Source organism: Pezoporus flaviventris, unplaced genomic scaffold, assembly GCF_033815535.1.
Source record: "Pezoporus flaviventris isolate CSIRO_AGI_PZ_B2104156 unplaced genomic scaffold, CSIRO_AGI_Pfla_v1 ptg000011l, whole genome shotgun sequence".
In the NCBI taxonomy this organism is placed as follows: Eukaryota; Metazoa; Chordata; class Aves; order Psittaciformes; family Psittacidae; genus Pezoporus; species Pezoporus flaviventris.
Window position 1 is genome coordinate 131,870 of NW_026892559.1, and position 15,105 is coordinate 146,974.

General features: G+C 44.9%; 1 protein-coding gene across 1 annotated transcript; it reads right to left on the reverse strand.

Annotated features, from left to right (window-relative positions):
• Positions 1-4,275: 4,275 nt before the first annotated feature.
• Positions 4,276-10,108, reverse strand: HEBP1 (heme binding protein 1). The gene is made up of 4 exons (XM_061450614.1): positions 10,003-10,108; positions 9,708-9,846; positions 7,994-8,174; positions 4,276-6,664 (listed from the first exon to the last, which is right to left on the reverse strand). The coding sequence occupies exons 1-4, from the start codon at positions 10,078-10,080 to the stop codon at positions 6,493-6,495; spliced, it is 570 nt and encodes a 189-aa protein (XP_061306598.1). The 5' UTR covers positions 10,081-10,108; the 3' UTR covers positions 4,276-6,492.
• Positions 10,109-15,105: the final 4,997 nt, after the last annotated feature.

Here is a 15,105-nt window from a genome sequence, read left to right on the forward strand (position 1 = left end):
TGTGAGCACTGCTCAGCAGTAACACAGTAGTGTTATCAACAATATTTCCAGCACAAATCCAAAACGTAGCCCCATACTAGATACTGTGAGGAAAATTAACTCTGCCCTAGCCAAAACCAGCACAAGGTGGAAGCAAAGCATTGGAGAATGAGAAGCATGATTCTACATTACCCCAAATAAACACCATTGCAGTAACTATTCTCTTCAAAGTACCCTGGCTAAATAAAACTACAGCTCATGAAAGAGATTTCAACGAGCCAGCACATGTTGATTTGGAAAGATGTTCCCTTGCAAAGCTGAGTCATAAAGAGGATTGAGAATCTCTGCAATCAGTGATTAAACAGCTAGAAAGATATGCCAGCAGGAAAGTGTGCCCAAAACTGTCACGCAGTACACTACCTTTCATTTCAATGCTTTGCTTTGGGTAAAAGGTTTCATTTGTTTCATTTGTCTGAGTACAATGCATTTCAAATTTCAGATCCTCTCCTCTCTTACTCAAAGCAACATTCAATTCTGTTGATCTTGTACTTCATCAGTCATGTGGGAAGGTGACTGAACTTACTGTCTAATGGTAGAAGATGCTTCAATTGCTTCTTTGGACTCCTATTAGAAATGACCTTAAAATAAACAGTAGGGATATAAAAAAGATTGAATGAGACTGGAAAACTCTGGAAAATTACTAAAGGGAGAACAGTTGCCATGGCAATGCTTCTCTGTTTTCTCTTGGGATAACCAAAGTATGTGCAGAAGAAGACACTCTTGTAACACACACCTCACTTAGACCCAAACCCACCTAGCTTCCAAGGCCAGGCATAGGCAGGGTGGGTGGTGAAGCTGCCCATATATCACAGGCATGGGCTCTGCTGTCCCACCACAAGGAGTCCCAGTGTCAGGTCAATGTGACACTGCACGCCCAATATCACAGTGTCATCCAAGTCATAGTGCAGGTCAGGGTGTTGCAGTGCATGGCTGAGGAACTGCTTTTCCACATCAGCTGCCTCTTGATGGCCTCATAGCTCCAGAGCTGCTTTGCTACTTCTTGGTCCCACACAGCAAGTGGGATTAGCAAGAGCCTCACAGTTTACAGCGTCCAGCTGCATCATTTCATGGCCTCCCAGAGGGGAAACAGGACCATGGCACTTTTAAATCCACACTGCAGGCCAGGCTGCAGGGGATGCAAAACAGGAGGCACTGGCTTGATCCTATGCTTGGTATATGGCAGTGAGTTGATCTGTACACATGAGAACCCATATTCTCAAAGACACCAAAACACCTATATCCCAGTGGTATCTTCCAAGATTGAGATCTTTTCACTTCCACTTGTATATTTGAAAAATCTGCACCTGAACTTCATGCTCCTCAAGGCGGTTTTCCCACCAGGACTGCACAGAAGATACTTCTGAGGCTGCCCCAGGACCTTGGGATGCTGATCAGCAAGTTCTCACTCTCAGTCTAAGAACAGAGTAGCTCCTTCCACCCCATTCACTCAAGCTTCTCCTCATGGAAAATGGGGGATGGGCAGCAGCTAGAGGTAGGGGAGCAGCATGCCCCCAACTCTCACCTAGGCATAGCATCTGGATGTGGAATTAGACAGACAGCACCTTAGGAATCAAGCAGCCTCTGCACCGACCTATCTTCTGCAGCAGCTCCAACAGAGGACTAGGGGAAAAAGCTTCCTCCATGGCTGAAACGTGTCTTGTGCAACAGATTCTGCTGAGAGCAAAGCAGAGATTATGAATGAGCTGACAAAACCAGCCTGCTGTCGGCACAGGCACCAAGCAGAGACAGAGTAGCTACACTGGAAGTGTTTCATCCATTACTGTCAGAGAAGTCACTTTTACCACTGATCCTGCTCCAATAAATCATGTTGCCAAGCAGTTTTATAGAAACGTTATACATCCAAAGCTACTTATGGTCCCATTAAAAGAGATACATTTCTTTTTTAGCTCAGTGTGGCTGAAATGCTGTCACAGAAGAAAGAGAGCTGCTGCTCAGAGTGCTATTGTAAAAGAGGTATTATTGTAATTACAGCAGGAGGGACAATGTGAGCTAGGAGATACCATCTTCTTCCTCTGTTGCATTTTTGGGAAGCCTTGCAAAGCTGAATATTTGCTACCACAAGCAAAATAGATGCTCATGCTCCCTTTGCCATGGTGATTGATGAAAATAGGGAAATAATGATGTTACTTCCCTGTACACCATAAATCACCTATCCCTTCAAAGTGACTGGAGTATTTTAAATTTGGCCAGATTTATATGAACAGCTTAACCAATTAGCTCTTTCATAAAGCCTGCCATCTTCTTAATGCAGTGTAAGATATATTTAGGCATGTATCTACAAAAGAAAGTATTTCTTTTCAAAGCTAACCGAGCTCTCATTCCAGCAGACTTAAAACCTCAGTTTGCAAATGTTTGCCCTGTGGCTGTGTTTGCATTAGCAAGTTGTTCACTGACAGTAGAAGCCAACCAATAGAGCAAAGAAGAGGGTTTGGAAGCACCTACATATACACTACATATATACACATACATATACATGTATACATATTTATACACATACACACTTAAATATATATATGTGGTTTGCTACCCGTGAGGCCGGCAGGAAACCTCTCACAGATTATGTTACTAACCAATGGAGTAGCCTAGGAAGGTGGTATATTCAGCACAGCTAAATCTGCATGGCATGTGTATAATTCCCATCCAGATTATGCTTTTGAATTTGGCTCTGTTTAAATGTGTCCCTTTCTGTGGCCATCACACCTCTGACACGTTGTTGCTTTGCATAGCACTGGGAGGACCTGCCCAGATGCTAAATAGCAGCAAGGCGACTCCTGTCTCTGGAAGGCAGAGATAATTCCAAGGTCATTATCCTGCTGAGACCATCCAGGCCAGCACGCAGCCATGGAGATGCTCCACTTCACTGCCGAGCGCGGCCATGGGAGAGGGGCCATGAGCAGTGATGCAGCTTTTGCTACACAACCCATCACATCCCCATAACCCAGCTGCTGATAGCACTAAGGTGCCTAAGCAAGAATAAAACTCTGCCTTTCAGTTTCCCCTGCACTGTCTTCTTAAATCCACACACAACAGTTAATGTCATGATGCCCTGGTAACATCAGAAAAGCATCAAAATGGATCCATTTCAGCATTTGCTCAAGACAGAAAATAGCACTGCACAGGCACAGAAGAGAAGCAAGGAGGTTTCTAGGTGATCAGTTGCACTATTATCAGATAACAAACTGGAGAGTGCAGAGAAAGACATGGTGTTGGTTTTAATATCAGCTTAGGATACTAAAACAATAAAACATTAAAAAATATTAAAACATGCCAATTGCATGTAACAGAACGGCTGTGACCATGCTGGCTTCAGGGCAAAATCCAGTGTGTACCTCTGACTCCTGGCCCCAGCACAAAGAGGTTGCTGGAAACCCTCTTTTGTCAACAAGGAGTCTGGCTCTCCAAACAAACACGCACCTGCAGTAAGGGAGGTGGATCAAAAAGCTGGCTGACCCAGATGCCTATGAAGCAGAGAGACAACCAGCTGGAAACCCTTAGCCAGAGAGCATTTCTGCTCTTCCCTATGCATGGAACTCCTTGCCATAGAATGAAAGGATGCCACAGATAGTAAGTTTACTTTAAGTCTAAAATGAAACTGGACAAATGCATGCGATAAAGTCTATCTGGGTCCACAAAGCACAATAACAAAAACCCTTGAGGCACATTGCACTACAGACAGGGAAATACTTAGAGGTGGTCTCAGCCCACAGTTGCACTGATTCTGTAATCTGTTTCAGATGGCCACTACTGGCCATCACTGGCAGCAGGGCACTGAGCTGGAGGGACCTCAATGTGACAGTACGTCTAACATTTATAGATAGTAGGTCACGTTGAAAATCAGTCATCAGTATTTGCCTGAAAACAGTCTGTGAACCCCAGCCACAGGAACACACAAGTGAACACACAATCTTCCTCAGGTAAGCAGGCCCCCTACTTTCTACATTAACACAAAAACATCAGTCAAAGCCTGTCAGTGGCTGGGACCAATGAAGAAGGAGATTATTTCATTAACTCCCATCTCATACAGTCATATAATGCAGGGCCACATCAGGATACCTAAAATAGCAATTTATTGGAAAAAGCATCATGACTATTTATAGATGCTGCAACATGATTAGTACCCCAAACAAAAAGATAAACTGGCAACCTAAAGTATTTTCAAATCAACAACTCCCACTGAGTTGTCAGGAAGTCAATGATTAGCACAGAAACTGTAAATCACAATCTTATTATTTTCTTATTTATTTAAAAGCTCTGGAAAATGCAGACAGAACACAGGCATCTTTGTGTGTGCAGATGTGTACAGAAAAGGCAATTTGGTTTGCATAAGCTTTTGGTATTGGTTAACACTGTTTATGAAACTGTACTCTGCCCACTGCGCACAACCAGCCAGCAGCAGGGCTGCACTGGAGAGCCTACAGATGCGATCAGTCTCATTGTAGGGTCAGAGTGTATGCATGTTATGAAACAAAAAAAAAAAAAACATGCTGCTGAGATGTGCAGTGCTGTTCATAACAGGTTTGTTGTTGGTCCTCCTAACATTTGAGATGTCCCTGAAGAAATTTTGAGAGATTCTAGGATTTTGATCACTGTAGAACATTCACCACCAGTAGCCAGAAGGGACTGTATCCACAGTCTACACACAGAACGGACCTGGAAATGCATAAACTGGGCAGCGCTGTGTCCCTCCATTCCTCACACCACACAGATACAAATAAACAGGTCCTTTTGGATTCAGGGATGGCCTTAGAAGGGCCTTTTCTCCTTAAAAACTCCTTCAAAAGATTAACTCTTTGTCTGCCTTGATTTCCCTTTTGATTCCTCCTTGCCTGCACTGCTAACCACAGTCAGTAGGTTTTCCAATGGCTTCTTTGTGTGTGGGGGTCTTTTGTTGCTGTTGTTTGTTTAATTTGGCTTGGGGTTATTTTTGTTCTAATTAAATAATATTGCTCTTTTTACTCATCCTGATTAGCTGCTCTTGCACACAGGTGACTGAAATTCTCATGAGGTCCAAGGCAGAGCTCTGGCTCAGCAAGAGATAAAAGGAAAGCACATGAGAACTTCAGGTTTTCTCCTTTACTGCTGGGATTTGTTCTCAGAAAGCAGGCGTGTCAAACAGATCAACAAGCCAGAACTCAGCATGCCATCTGGCAAATCTCTTTCCAGGGGGAAATGACTTTGGGGCTGAACTTTGGGGCACTTAAACACCAGAGGAGCATATCTCTTCTAATGGAGGTAACAAATTACACAGGCACTCGCAGCAGCATGGCGTGTGAGCGTGTTTCCACTGTGGGCATTCTGCTTCCTCCCTGGTAGAGCCAACAGCTAAAATGCTGGTTTGATGCCTAACAGTTAAACACTGCCATCTTCCTAAAACAAGGCCCACCCTTACTATTGTATTTGAAGTTTCCAAAAGGTTACTCATTGATTGATGTAAATCCTTGTTTTAAAGGACAGGTTTTCCTCCTCCTCTATAGAAGACAGTTGCTCTGAGCAGCCCTTCAGAAACTAACACTATTTAATAAGAGATTTTTTAAAGATGTGCATGTCACAGTAGTTCCACTAGATGCTCACCATTCTTCAAATGCACCCTCAAATCACAAGTAATAGGTACCTGCTTTTTTCACAGCCTGTGTTTTTCTAATTCAGTTTGATTAACACACACATGTCGGTTTTGGCCCTTGTGTAGGCTAGTTTTAAAGAAATGTTACACACAAGTAACAGGAAGGTGAGGAAATGGTCTTGGGGTCTCCATGTCACATTGTCCAGCTGCTACCTGATATAAGGACATAACTCACCTCAAAATGTCTCACCTTATGCAGAAAGATAGCTGTAAACAGAAACCTGGATCTTCCACTAAATGACATTTCTTAGTCAGACGACAGAAGCATTACTCTCCTGAATGCTATGAGTCAATATAAAGGCTGCTTATTTTCACTGTGCTGTGTTGGTAGCAATGCCCATGTCCCTTTAGACTGCTTTTGGAATGGCACAGATAAAAGCAGCATTTTACAGCTGCAGCAAGTTCAACAAGATAAAAAAAGTCCCTGTGTGCACTTTTGTCATGCTCTCCTGCCTGTCTCAGGTGAGACTCATAGCACTTGGACACAACTCATGTAAGGTACCAGTCTTGCTAATTAAATACTTCTGTCTGTCTCAGCATTAAACTCTGGAAGCATGAGGTACAGAAAAGCAAGCCACAGAGAGATCATGAGAGTCTGTGTGGGTGAGGACCTGATCTGGAACAAAGGAGCAGGACCATCTGGGGATCTGTAATGTTCTAAAATGGTTGGTTCATGAAAGACTAAGGCATAGGTGTGGAGGAAAGGAATGATGGTTCTCTGCCTCTGCCAAATTAGTGGTTTATTTTGAAGAGGACAGGAACATGGTATGGGAGATTAGGGGTGTAAGTCAGCACCATGGGGAGCCAGATGCTCACTCTTTCACAAACCAGACCTCATTGCGTCGCCCATAAGGCTTCATAGGGGGGTCGTAGCCATTGCAGAAGTAGAAATCCTGGTGGTATGCAGCTTCACTCCCCAGAGCAGACTTCAGCTTGGCAGCATAGTTCACATAATCCGTCTCTTTGGCATAGCCACCAAATTGTCTGCAAAGAAACCAAACACAGAGACGTGATGAGCAGTCTTGGCAAAGAACAGAAAGGAAAAGAGAGAGAACAGTATATAGCCACAATATATTTAGCCACACTTTTTGGTCCAGGTCCTGCTGCCATGCACTCCCACAGGTGCTTTTTTTTGTGAGCCAGAACACTCTGTAATAGACTATGTCTCAAGGGTTACACAGCCAGAGTGTAGTCACCCACTGGCAGACTCCAAACACACCCACGTGTATCAGTCAGCAGAATGGCCCTGCCCTTTGAACCAATGCCATATCAGAGGAACAGCTTCCTAGAACACAAGGTTATCTCCAAGTCTGCTCAACCCCCAGTCAATACACCAATGCTGTCAACAACTGTGCTCACTGTGGTATGAAAACCATCTGCTGGAAGACAGATCACAAAAGGAAGACAAACTCTAACTAGTCCAAGGAAAAGAGGAGGTAGGAAGAGATATGTTAGAAATTACAGCCTACGATGTTATTTAGAAGGGGTGGGCTGGAATTGATCTGGTTTATGTTGACCTCCCACCAACAGGAACTATTTCCACATCAGTCTGCACCTCAGTGCCCTGCCTCAGAGTGAAGTTTTGCGACAAAACACCCTGTTCTTGCAGAAGTGGCCCACACCGGCAGCAAAGGCCAGGCAGCAGTCACAGGCAAGGAAGGAATCAGACAGTTGACACTCAGCCAAAGTGTCACTCAGCTTGACAGTTCAAGCCAGGAGGCAGGGGAACATCCAAGGGGTTCAATACAAGGTGATGAGCTTATTGCTATTGTGATGCTAGTTTGAGTGCAGGTTGTCAGTCAACAGCTGAAGAAGACATTCAAAGGTGATTTGAAGCAATGCAATGACTGCTTGTTTCCATGATGGACTCTGGAATCAGTCCATCTAAATGAGGCTTCAGCTGGCACCCTTAGTTTGATGCGAATCACACCAAAGGACATTCTTGATGACTAAGAAACATCTGGATCCCAGAAAGTGGGGGAAACAATAGTTTTCAGAGATTAGAAATAACTCAGTACTTTCATATTCACCCTCCCCTGCTCTTCATCTCCCCAGGTAAAACAAAAAGCCTTTCATGGCTAACCTCTACACTTGTTTTCCCCATGAAAAAAACCCACACACACTGCAAATCAGAGCAACATGACCAATGATAAGAAATAAAACACTTGTCTTCAGTCTAGAAAGACACCTCCACCTCTTTCTACCACATGCACCCCTTGTACAGTAAGTCACCTGGTAAAACCAACACTGCTCTTCAGAGCAAGCTAGAGACCTCAGCACTTGGGACTGGAAATCCCAAGATGCACTCCTTACATGGAATAAATGGTCATCTCCTCTTTCTCTTCAATCTTAATGCTCTCATCGCTAGGACAAGGTGGGTTGGCTTGAAACTGGCGTGGGACCCGCAGAGAGACCTTCACTTTCTGCTGTAAGGAGCCATCTTCAGCAGGAAAAGCAGTGATGGAGACAGGAGCAGTCATGCCCATTCCAATCCCTGAAAGAGAGACAGACATTACTGAAGAAGTCTAGGTTCTCAGAATTAGCAGGTGATTCACAAAAGCTAATTTTAGTTTAGGAAAACTCCTCCCACTGAACTCTTGGTATAGTCAATCAAGAGTGGAATCCTGTGGGGCATGCAGAACAGGCACATTAGGCTTCTGCTTGGGACAAACTTCTTTCTTCACTGACTACACAAAGATCCTAGGAGATAAGAGCTCCAGGTGACCTCTGGAAGGCTTTTATTAATGGTCCTGGTTTTGTGGCGCTCAAACATATTGCTCATGCCACCGAGACACACTGTTCTTTTGACAAATCACTTCTAACACAACAGGGTCTATAGTTACAGGGTAGGTCAGTGATACATGTAAATCTACATCAGTATTTAAATAGCTATCATCTGCATGTACAGGGGAGCCCATAGCCAATAATGTGTTACACAAGCTTTCTCCTAAACCCTTCTAAATGCTTCCAGTCATCCTACAAGTTCCAGTGCCCACAACACAGAGCTGTTACGGCTTTCAGCAGAATTGTCCATGCTATCCACCCTTCCAGGAACAGCATGCTGCTTTTCTGCTAATTACTGCTGAGGCCCACCATATAGGCACTGAAGAACATTTTTCTTCCCTCTTCTTTTAGCAGTAGGGAATCCCCAAACCTCAGGATCAGGGGTTACAGAACCTGTTGAGATCAAGCCATCTTTCTCATTTATTTCACTTTGATAGCATACCTGTCTCTGCAAGCACATGTTATAGAAGGCACCCCTTCTAGTACAGCAACAATGATCACCATCTTTTCAAAACATGCAGGAGGAAATGGCATTTACAGAAGCATCCAGCTCCTACTCCCATACAGACTATACAAGTGCCTCTACCAGATGCCCAAGAAAGGTGTGCAAGCAAATGTATATGCTTCAGAACTACTCTGTGGTCTTCTCCTCCTGCTACAGATGGTTACTGTTGCATGTACTTTAGTAAATTGAGAATTATACGCAATTACCTGGAAGCACCATCATAAAACACCATGAAGTACTGTTAAAAAGCAAGCCGATTGTTCATTACCCTTTCATGAAAAAAAATAGCCAGAGTATATGATAAAATTATCAAGGTCATAAAGTTCTTTCACTGCCTACAAGGGTACGACATAGAATTGAAGTGCCCCAGATATTTTGGATTTCATCTGCTACTGCTCACCCAGGGAGCTGTGACAGGTAACACTGTGTGCCTGTTCTCACATTATCCAGCTGCAAGGTAGCTTACTCCTGCTGAAATAAGTTATTTTTGAGATTTTACCCTCAAACAGGGACGGGTTAAGAGTGGAATCACTGCATGAGTTGGCTAGGCATGCTTTAACCAGTGGCAAGTTTATTTCTCTCAGAAAGGGGCCATCCCTATCACAGACTGGGAGCCACAAGCCAGGCAGGCCTGTGGTGCCGTCACCTCTACCCAGCCATCCAGCTTTCACCAAACCTCTGCGACTGGCGGTCAACTACAAATATCGGCCAGGGCCCAGGGTGGCGAGCAGCTCTCACCCTTGTCATTGGTTCCTCCGACGTACTTGAGGAGCTTGAGCACTCCTTCCTTTGAGGCTTCATCGAACGGCTTCCCCACCACCTCCACCACCGCAAACCGCCCGCCCTCGCACGCCCTCTCCTCGTAGCTGAGCTGCTCCTGCGGACAGAGTCAGAGATGGAGAAGCTGCCAGGATGGGCTGGAAGGAAAGTGATGCCGGGAGGATTCCCGCTCCCCTTCGCAGCGTCTTATCCGGTCCGGCTGGTGGAGAAACCTCCCGCGGGAGCACACTCCGGCCTCCGCCCTGCCACCTACCTTCTCCCCCTTCCTCAGCACTTGGTAGGGCCATGCCTCCACCGTGCTCAGCAGGGAGTTCTTGATCATGCCCAGCATGGTGCCGCTCACCTCGGCTCGGCTCGACTTGGCTCAGGCTTGCTCGGCTCGCCCCGGGTAAGGTGGGAGGGCCCTAGAGGACTCCCCGCTGCCTGCAGCGCGGCGCACTGCCCCCAGGGGGAGCCCGAGGACCGCCTGCGTCGCAGCGGCGGGGGGACTGGGAGAGTGGGTCGCGTCCCCGAGGGTAAAGTAATGGGGGTCGGAGGGATATGTGAAGAGTAATAACGTGCGGGAGCAGGCGGTATTCACCTGGGGAGAGCGGAGGTCTGGGGGAAATAAAGCACAAGGGGGCAGAAGTACAGACAGACCTGTGTCGTGTCACGTGGAAGGGCACAGCTCTCCTGAAACTGCAACATCATTGCGTTTGTTTGTTTAATAAAGGGAACTGAGGGATCACAGTCGTTGCCTTTCAAGATGGTGAATTTAAGGCAGTGTTGTGCGTGTCTGTGGGTGTTGAAAGCCTTAGTAAGGGGGTGGATTTTGTAAGCCTCTATTGATACTTGCTCTCCCTCTTGCTGACCTCTGCATGTGTTCGCAAGCCCAACCAGTCAGCTCTGTTGACAACTCTAGCTGGGTGCCTTTCCAGAAGTATATGGAAAGAAACCCAACAGGGGGCTTAGATGGCTTATAGATCTGGCAATATTTATGTGCATGGAGGTCTTAGATCCTTAATGATCACAAGCAAGTTTTAGTTGTATAAGCCATGTCAAAGGACAAGTGCCAGCTAGAGAAAATGCCTTGCCCAGGATCATTTAAGACGAGGGTAGTGAAGGCAGTATATCAATCCCTTAGGCAGACATGGGTCATAGAATCATAGAATCACAGAATAGTTTGGGTTGGAAGGGACCTTACAGCTCATCCACGGGCAGGGGCACCTTCCACTAGACTAGATTGCTCCAAGCCCTGTCCAGCCTGGCCTTGAATACTGCCAGGGATGGAGCAGCCACAGCTTCCTTGGGCAACCTGGTCCAGTACCGAACCACTGTCATGGGCCTGCCTCCGCAGGAGGTGTGGGGAGAGGTGCAGATGTGGCAGAGGTATACAGGTGCTTTTTCAGCTGGACTCCTGCCTCTACAGACAGAAGGTGAGTGTCATAAAAGCAGGCTACTCTTAAAGAGCAGAAAAAAAAAATATAAAAGGAATGTGACATTAAAGCATTTTAATCTAGAGAGAGAGTCATGCAAAAGCAAGGAAATTAAAGCAACTGGCCATGCTCATCTGATCAAACAGGCCATGTTGAGGTAGGGGAGCAGGGCTGGAGCCTTGCATGGATTTTCGCAGAGTGAACGATGGGCTGCTATCAGTGGTGACAAGGCCAAAGATCTAGTAATTTATTAACCATTTATTATTTGGTTTATTCAGCATCATGCAAGAAATTGCAAAATTTTAGTATACATTGCATGCTGGAGCTTATTTGTTTCCCTTTAAAACAAATGGTAAGTTTCTCCATTTTGCTGAGGAGTGTTGCCAAAAATACCAACTTGTACATACCAGTGTAGGAATACATGGACTGGGTAGACTGGAAGCCCAGCTTGCCCAGTTCTCTATCTGTGGCAGAAGCTGGTGGTGGACATTTAGACGTACAAGCATGCAGTGATCTGGTCTGTCCTCCCACTTCCAGCCATCTGTGACTGAGGGAAATCTCATCTTTCTGTTTCAAGTAGTCCTCAATTGATTTTATACAACTGCAGGTTTCCTGATAAAATGGTCATGTCTAACATATGAGCATGAAAGCCGACATTTATGGTGTATTCTTTCTCCAGATAGTCCAAAGTGACCAGCAGACTCTACAGCCCCAAGTATGTAAAGCAACCCCTGAAGAGACCAGCAGTCTGTACAAGCATGCAGCTGATGCTACAGCACAGTGTAGTAGCTCTGAATGCAGAATAACAAGGAAAAAGGGGCCTCTCTCTCCTGTTACTCCTGTAATTTAGGTAATTATATTCTGGGATAAAAATACTCTACATTTCCTGAGAATTTATAATGACAACCTCACCAAAGACACAACTGTATCTTTTTATCAGCCTTTTCGCCGGCTTGAATTCTCCCTTGTCTAGCTAAGCAGTGTTTCAGATTCCCAAGCAAAAGCCAAGGAGAGTCCTCTCAAGCTTGAGTTTTGTTATTTTATGAAAACTTGAACTCAGCGAATTTACTCTGGGAAATATTTATCAGATTTTCTCACATGCTCTTTATATCTCCCTCACTTGACTCCCAGGTTGCAGCCAAAATGCTGATTGTATTACTTCTGGTTAAATCTGAAAGCTTTCGTGTGAAACTAGTTTTTCTCCTTTCCCTGTGGAGGTTGTTTTTAGCATCACTGGACTTCTTTCCAGAAACTCAAGCCTTGGAAATCCTTAAATGTCTGCAGCCTCACTATTTAAGACTGGAGAGTGTTTGCAAAACAACTATCATGCCAGCCTCCCCCACACTGTTTACACATAATCATTCTTTATTTCTGTTCTCAAAGATTGCTTCATCCAGACCTTTAAAAAATTAGTTTATTTTCCCCTCTGTCCATATGTTTCAACAGATTTCAGGTATGTAATTGGCTGCAACACTAGATAGGAATCTCTGTATTGGATTTAACATTAGAGGCCTGACGGGCAAACCCACTCTATTCCCTGTTTAGTGCATAATTTGATTTCTGCACTGTTTTTATCCCCAGTTTTATTGTCAGGAACCCACAGGCAAAAATAATCTGGGTATTCTGGGTACTCCCTGAAGCACCAAAGCCCTTGGGGGGCATAGTTGCTCTTTTTGTACAGACCTTAATTGAGCTAAAGGATGTTGGTAAATGCCTGGAGGCCAGTGCTTCCATGTAGAGAAGATACTCTGCAATTAGACACTAACTGAATTATTTTCTGTGATTTTTGGGACTGAACTGTGTTTTAAGCTATTACGGAAAATCCTTCTAGACACCTAGCTCTGGCATAAGGCATATAAATAGTTTTGAAAATACATACCCTGTTTTACAGGGGTCTTGGCAGAAGTCAGTATGATTTCTTTCAGAGTGCTGGAAATTGTGAACATACCTGCTGAATAGCAAGGTTCTGAGTACCCAGTTCCAGGTTGCTAAAAAAAAATCTCTTCGCAGAAGGTGGATGTTCAGATTTGGTCCCTAGAGTCTGACACATCTTCAGTCTTGAAACATGGAGCATAGATAAGGTAATCCAACCCAACCCACCCTCTGAACATGTGAACAGGGCATTCTTTGCATTGATGGAGAAAAGGTTAAGGCTGTATTTTAGAACATAGGTTCCTCTCCTCCTCCCTGCCCAGCTGAAGTGCCAAGCACTAATCAATCTTTCTGCATTCATCAGGCATTCATCAGTTTTGGAGACCAAATTCCCTAGCTGTTTCAGATGGAGTGCTGTAAAAATAGGACAGAGGGAGAAAATTCACCTGATCTTTATACAAAGAGCTTTCTCTGGTGAGCAGAAAGAATGACTGGATAGCCTTAGGGTATTCACGCTCAAGTAGACTGAGCTGGTCAACTCAGTTTGCTTGGGACACAAAACAGCCATCATTGAAGAACAGGGTCAGATTTCACTCACTGACTTAGGTTTGAAAGGCAGCAACAAAACGCAGAAGTTCTGGTCTCCTAAGTAAAGCTGGCTTGTATGTCCTTTATTCTCTTTAGCAGCATCCCACTGAGAAAGGCTTAAGCAGATGTTAGAAAATAAAGGTTTCACTTTTTTTTTTCTGGTAGAGAATTAACTCCTCTGAGGTCTCCTGCGAGCATACAACCTTCTCCTATGCATTGGTAGTCTCCGCAGCTGAGTATTTCCACGCCTCTGGCTTTGCAGAGCGTTCAGTCGGATAGGAAGGACAGTTTTGCTGATGACATTGAGGCGTTCATTCAGTTCCTCCAACCTTTTCCTCATTGACTGGACTTCCTTCACAAGATTGTCCACAGCCGCAGAGACAGGGCGGAGACTACAAAGAGAGTAATACAGAAGAATAGCACAGTGTGGGGAGTGTTCCTGAGCATGCAAAATAAAGTTCTATGTCCTTGTATTTCTTGGTAGGTAAGGGCCCTTCATGATTAAAGAGTTGCAAGCAACCATTAAAAGATACTTCCAAAGCACTTTGGAAGCACTTTGGAATCCAAGGGGACATCCCGTTGCGCACTGAGAATTCATCCAAGATATGCCTGTCTGAAATCAGGAAACCATTAACTTCAGGACTACTGAGGGAATTATGGTCTTTACATCACCACCAAAGAGCTGGTTCAGCTGGTTTCTGAGCTCCCCAAAGCACTTCACAGCACTCCTGCTTAAAGGTGGGGGGAGATAAAAACCACCTAATAATAAGCAGATGATCTGCTTCGCTGGAACCAGCAGGAGTAGAGAAGAAGAGAGCAGCAACGTGCAGGATCACCTGTGAGGACTTCGCAGTGAAGGGCATGTTGCTGCATGCCATGGTGCGACTGTGGTTGCATGGCCCCGGGGTCACTTCCAGGCTGTGCCTCTGCCTGAGCTGAGGGAGGGAGAGAACCAGGTTTTACATCAGGTCTGAGCTGTACTGATGCACCAGGGTTCTTAGGGGTAACCTTGTCTCTTCCCTTGGACGGCTTTCTCTCAGTCTCCCTTTGGTGTTACAAAGCTCTGATGCTCATTCTAATCTCACCTGATATTAGTTAGTATTAATTAGCCTTGCTGTTAACCAGGGGCAGGCATGGAGGCTAAACCAGTGGATTGCTGTCAGTCCTCAACATTTCTAATGGAACAGCCTATGCTCTTGCCAGCAAACTCTTAATTCAAAGCCCTATGCAGGAAATCTGGCTGAATTGTCTCATTACATCTCCCTGAACTAAAGTTAGAGCTCTCCAAACTCATGTCTTAATAGTGGCCCTGATAATCTTATGCACCAATGAATTTTAGCACTCGCAGTGTGAAAGTTGTGATGAATTCTGTGCTAATAACAGCCACCATGCAACCAGGGAGAAATCCACTTGATGGCAAAGGCCAACACATATCTGTCAGCCATATCCTCCTGAAACTTTAATTCGTACAAATATCGTGT

What these genes read in the sequence shown, in the direction of transcription:
- HEBP1 (XM_061450614.1), bottom strand. Translation starts at nt 10,080, where the DNA reads ATGCTGGGCATGATCAAGAACTCCCTGCTGAGCACGGTGGAGGCATGG. An exon ending in TGCTGAGGAAGGGGGAGAAG is followed by an intron (nt 9,847 to 10,002) that starts GTAGGTGGCAGG and finishes CTCTGTCCGCAG; the next exon opens with GAGCAGCTCAGCTACGAGGA. An exon ending in CGGAGGAACCAATGACAAGG is followed by an intron (nt 8,175 to 9,707) that starts GTGAGAGCTGCT and finishes TCTCTCTTTCAG; the next exon opens with GGATTGGAATGGGCATGACT.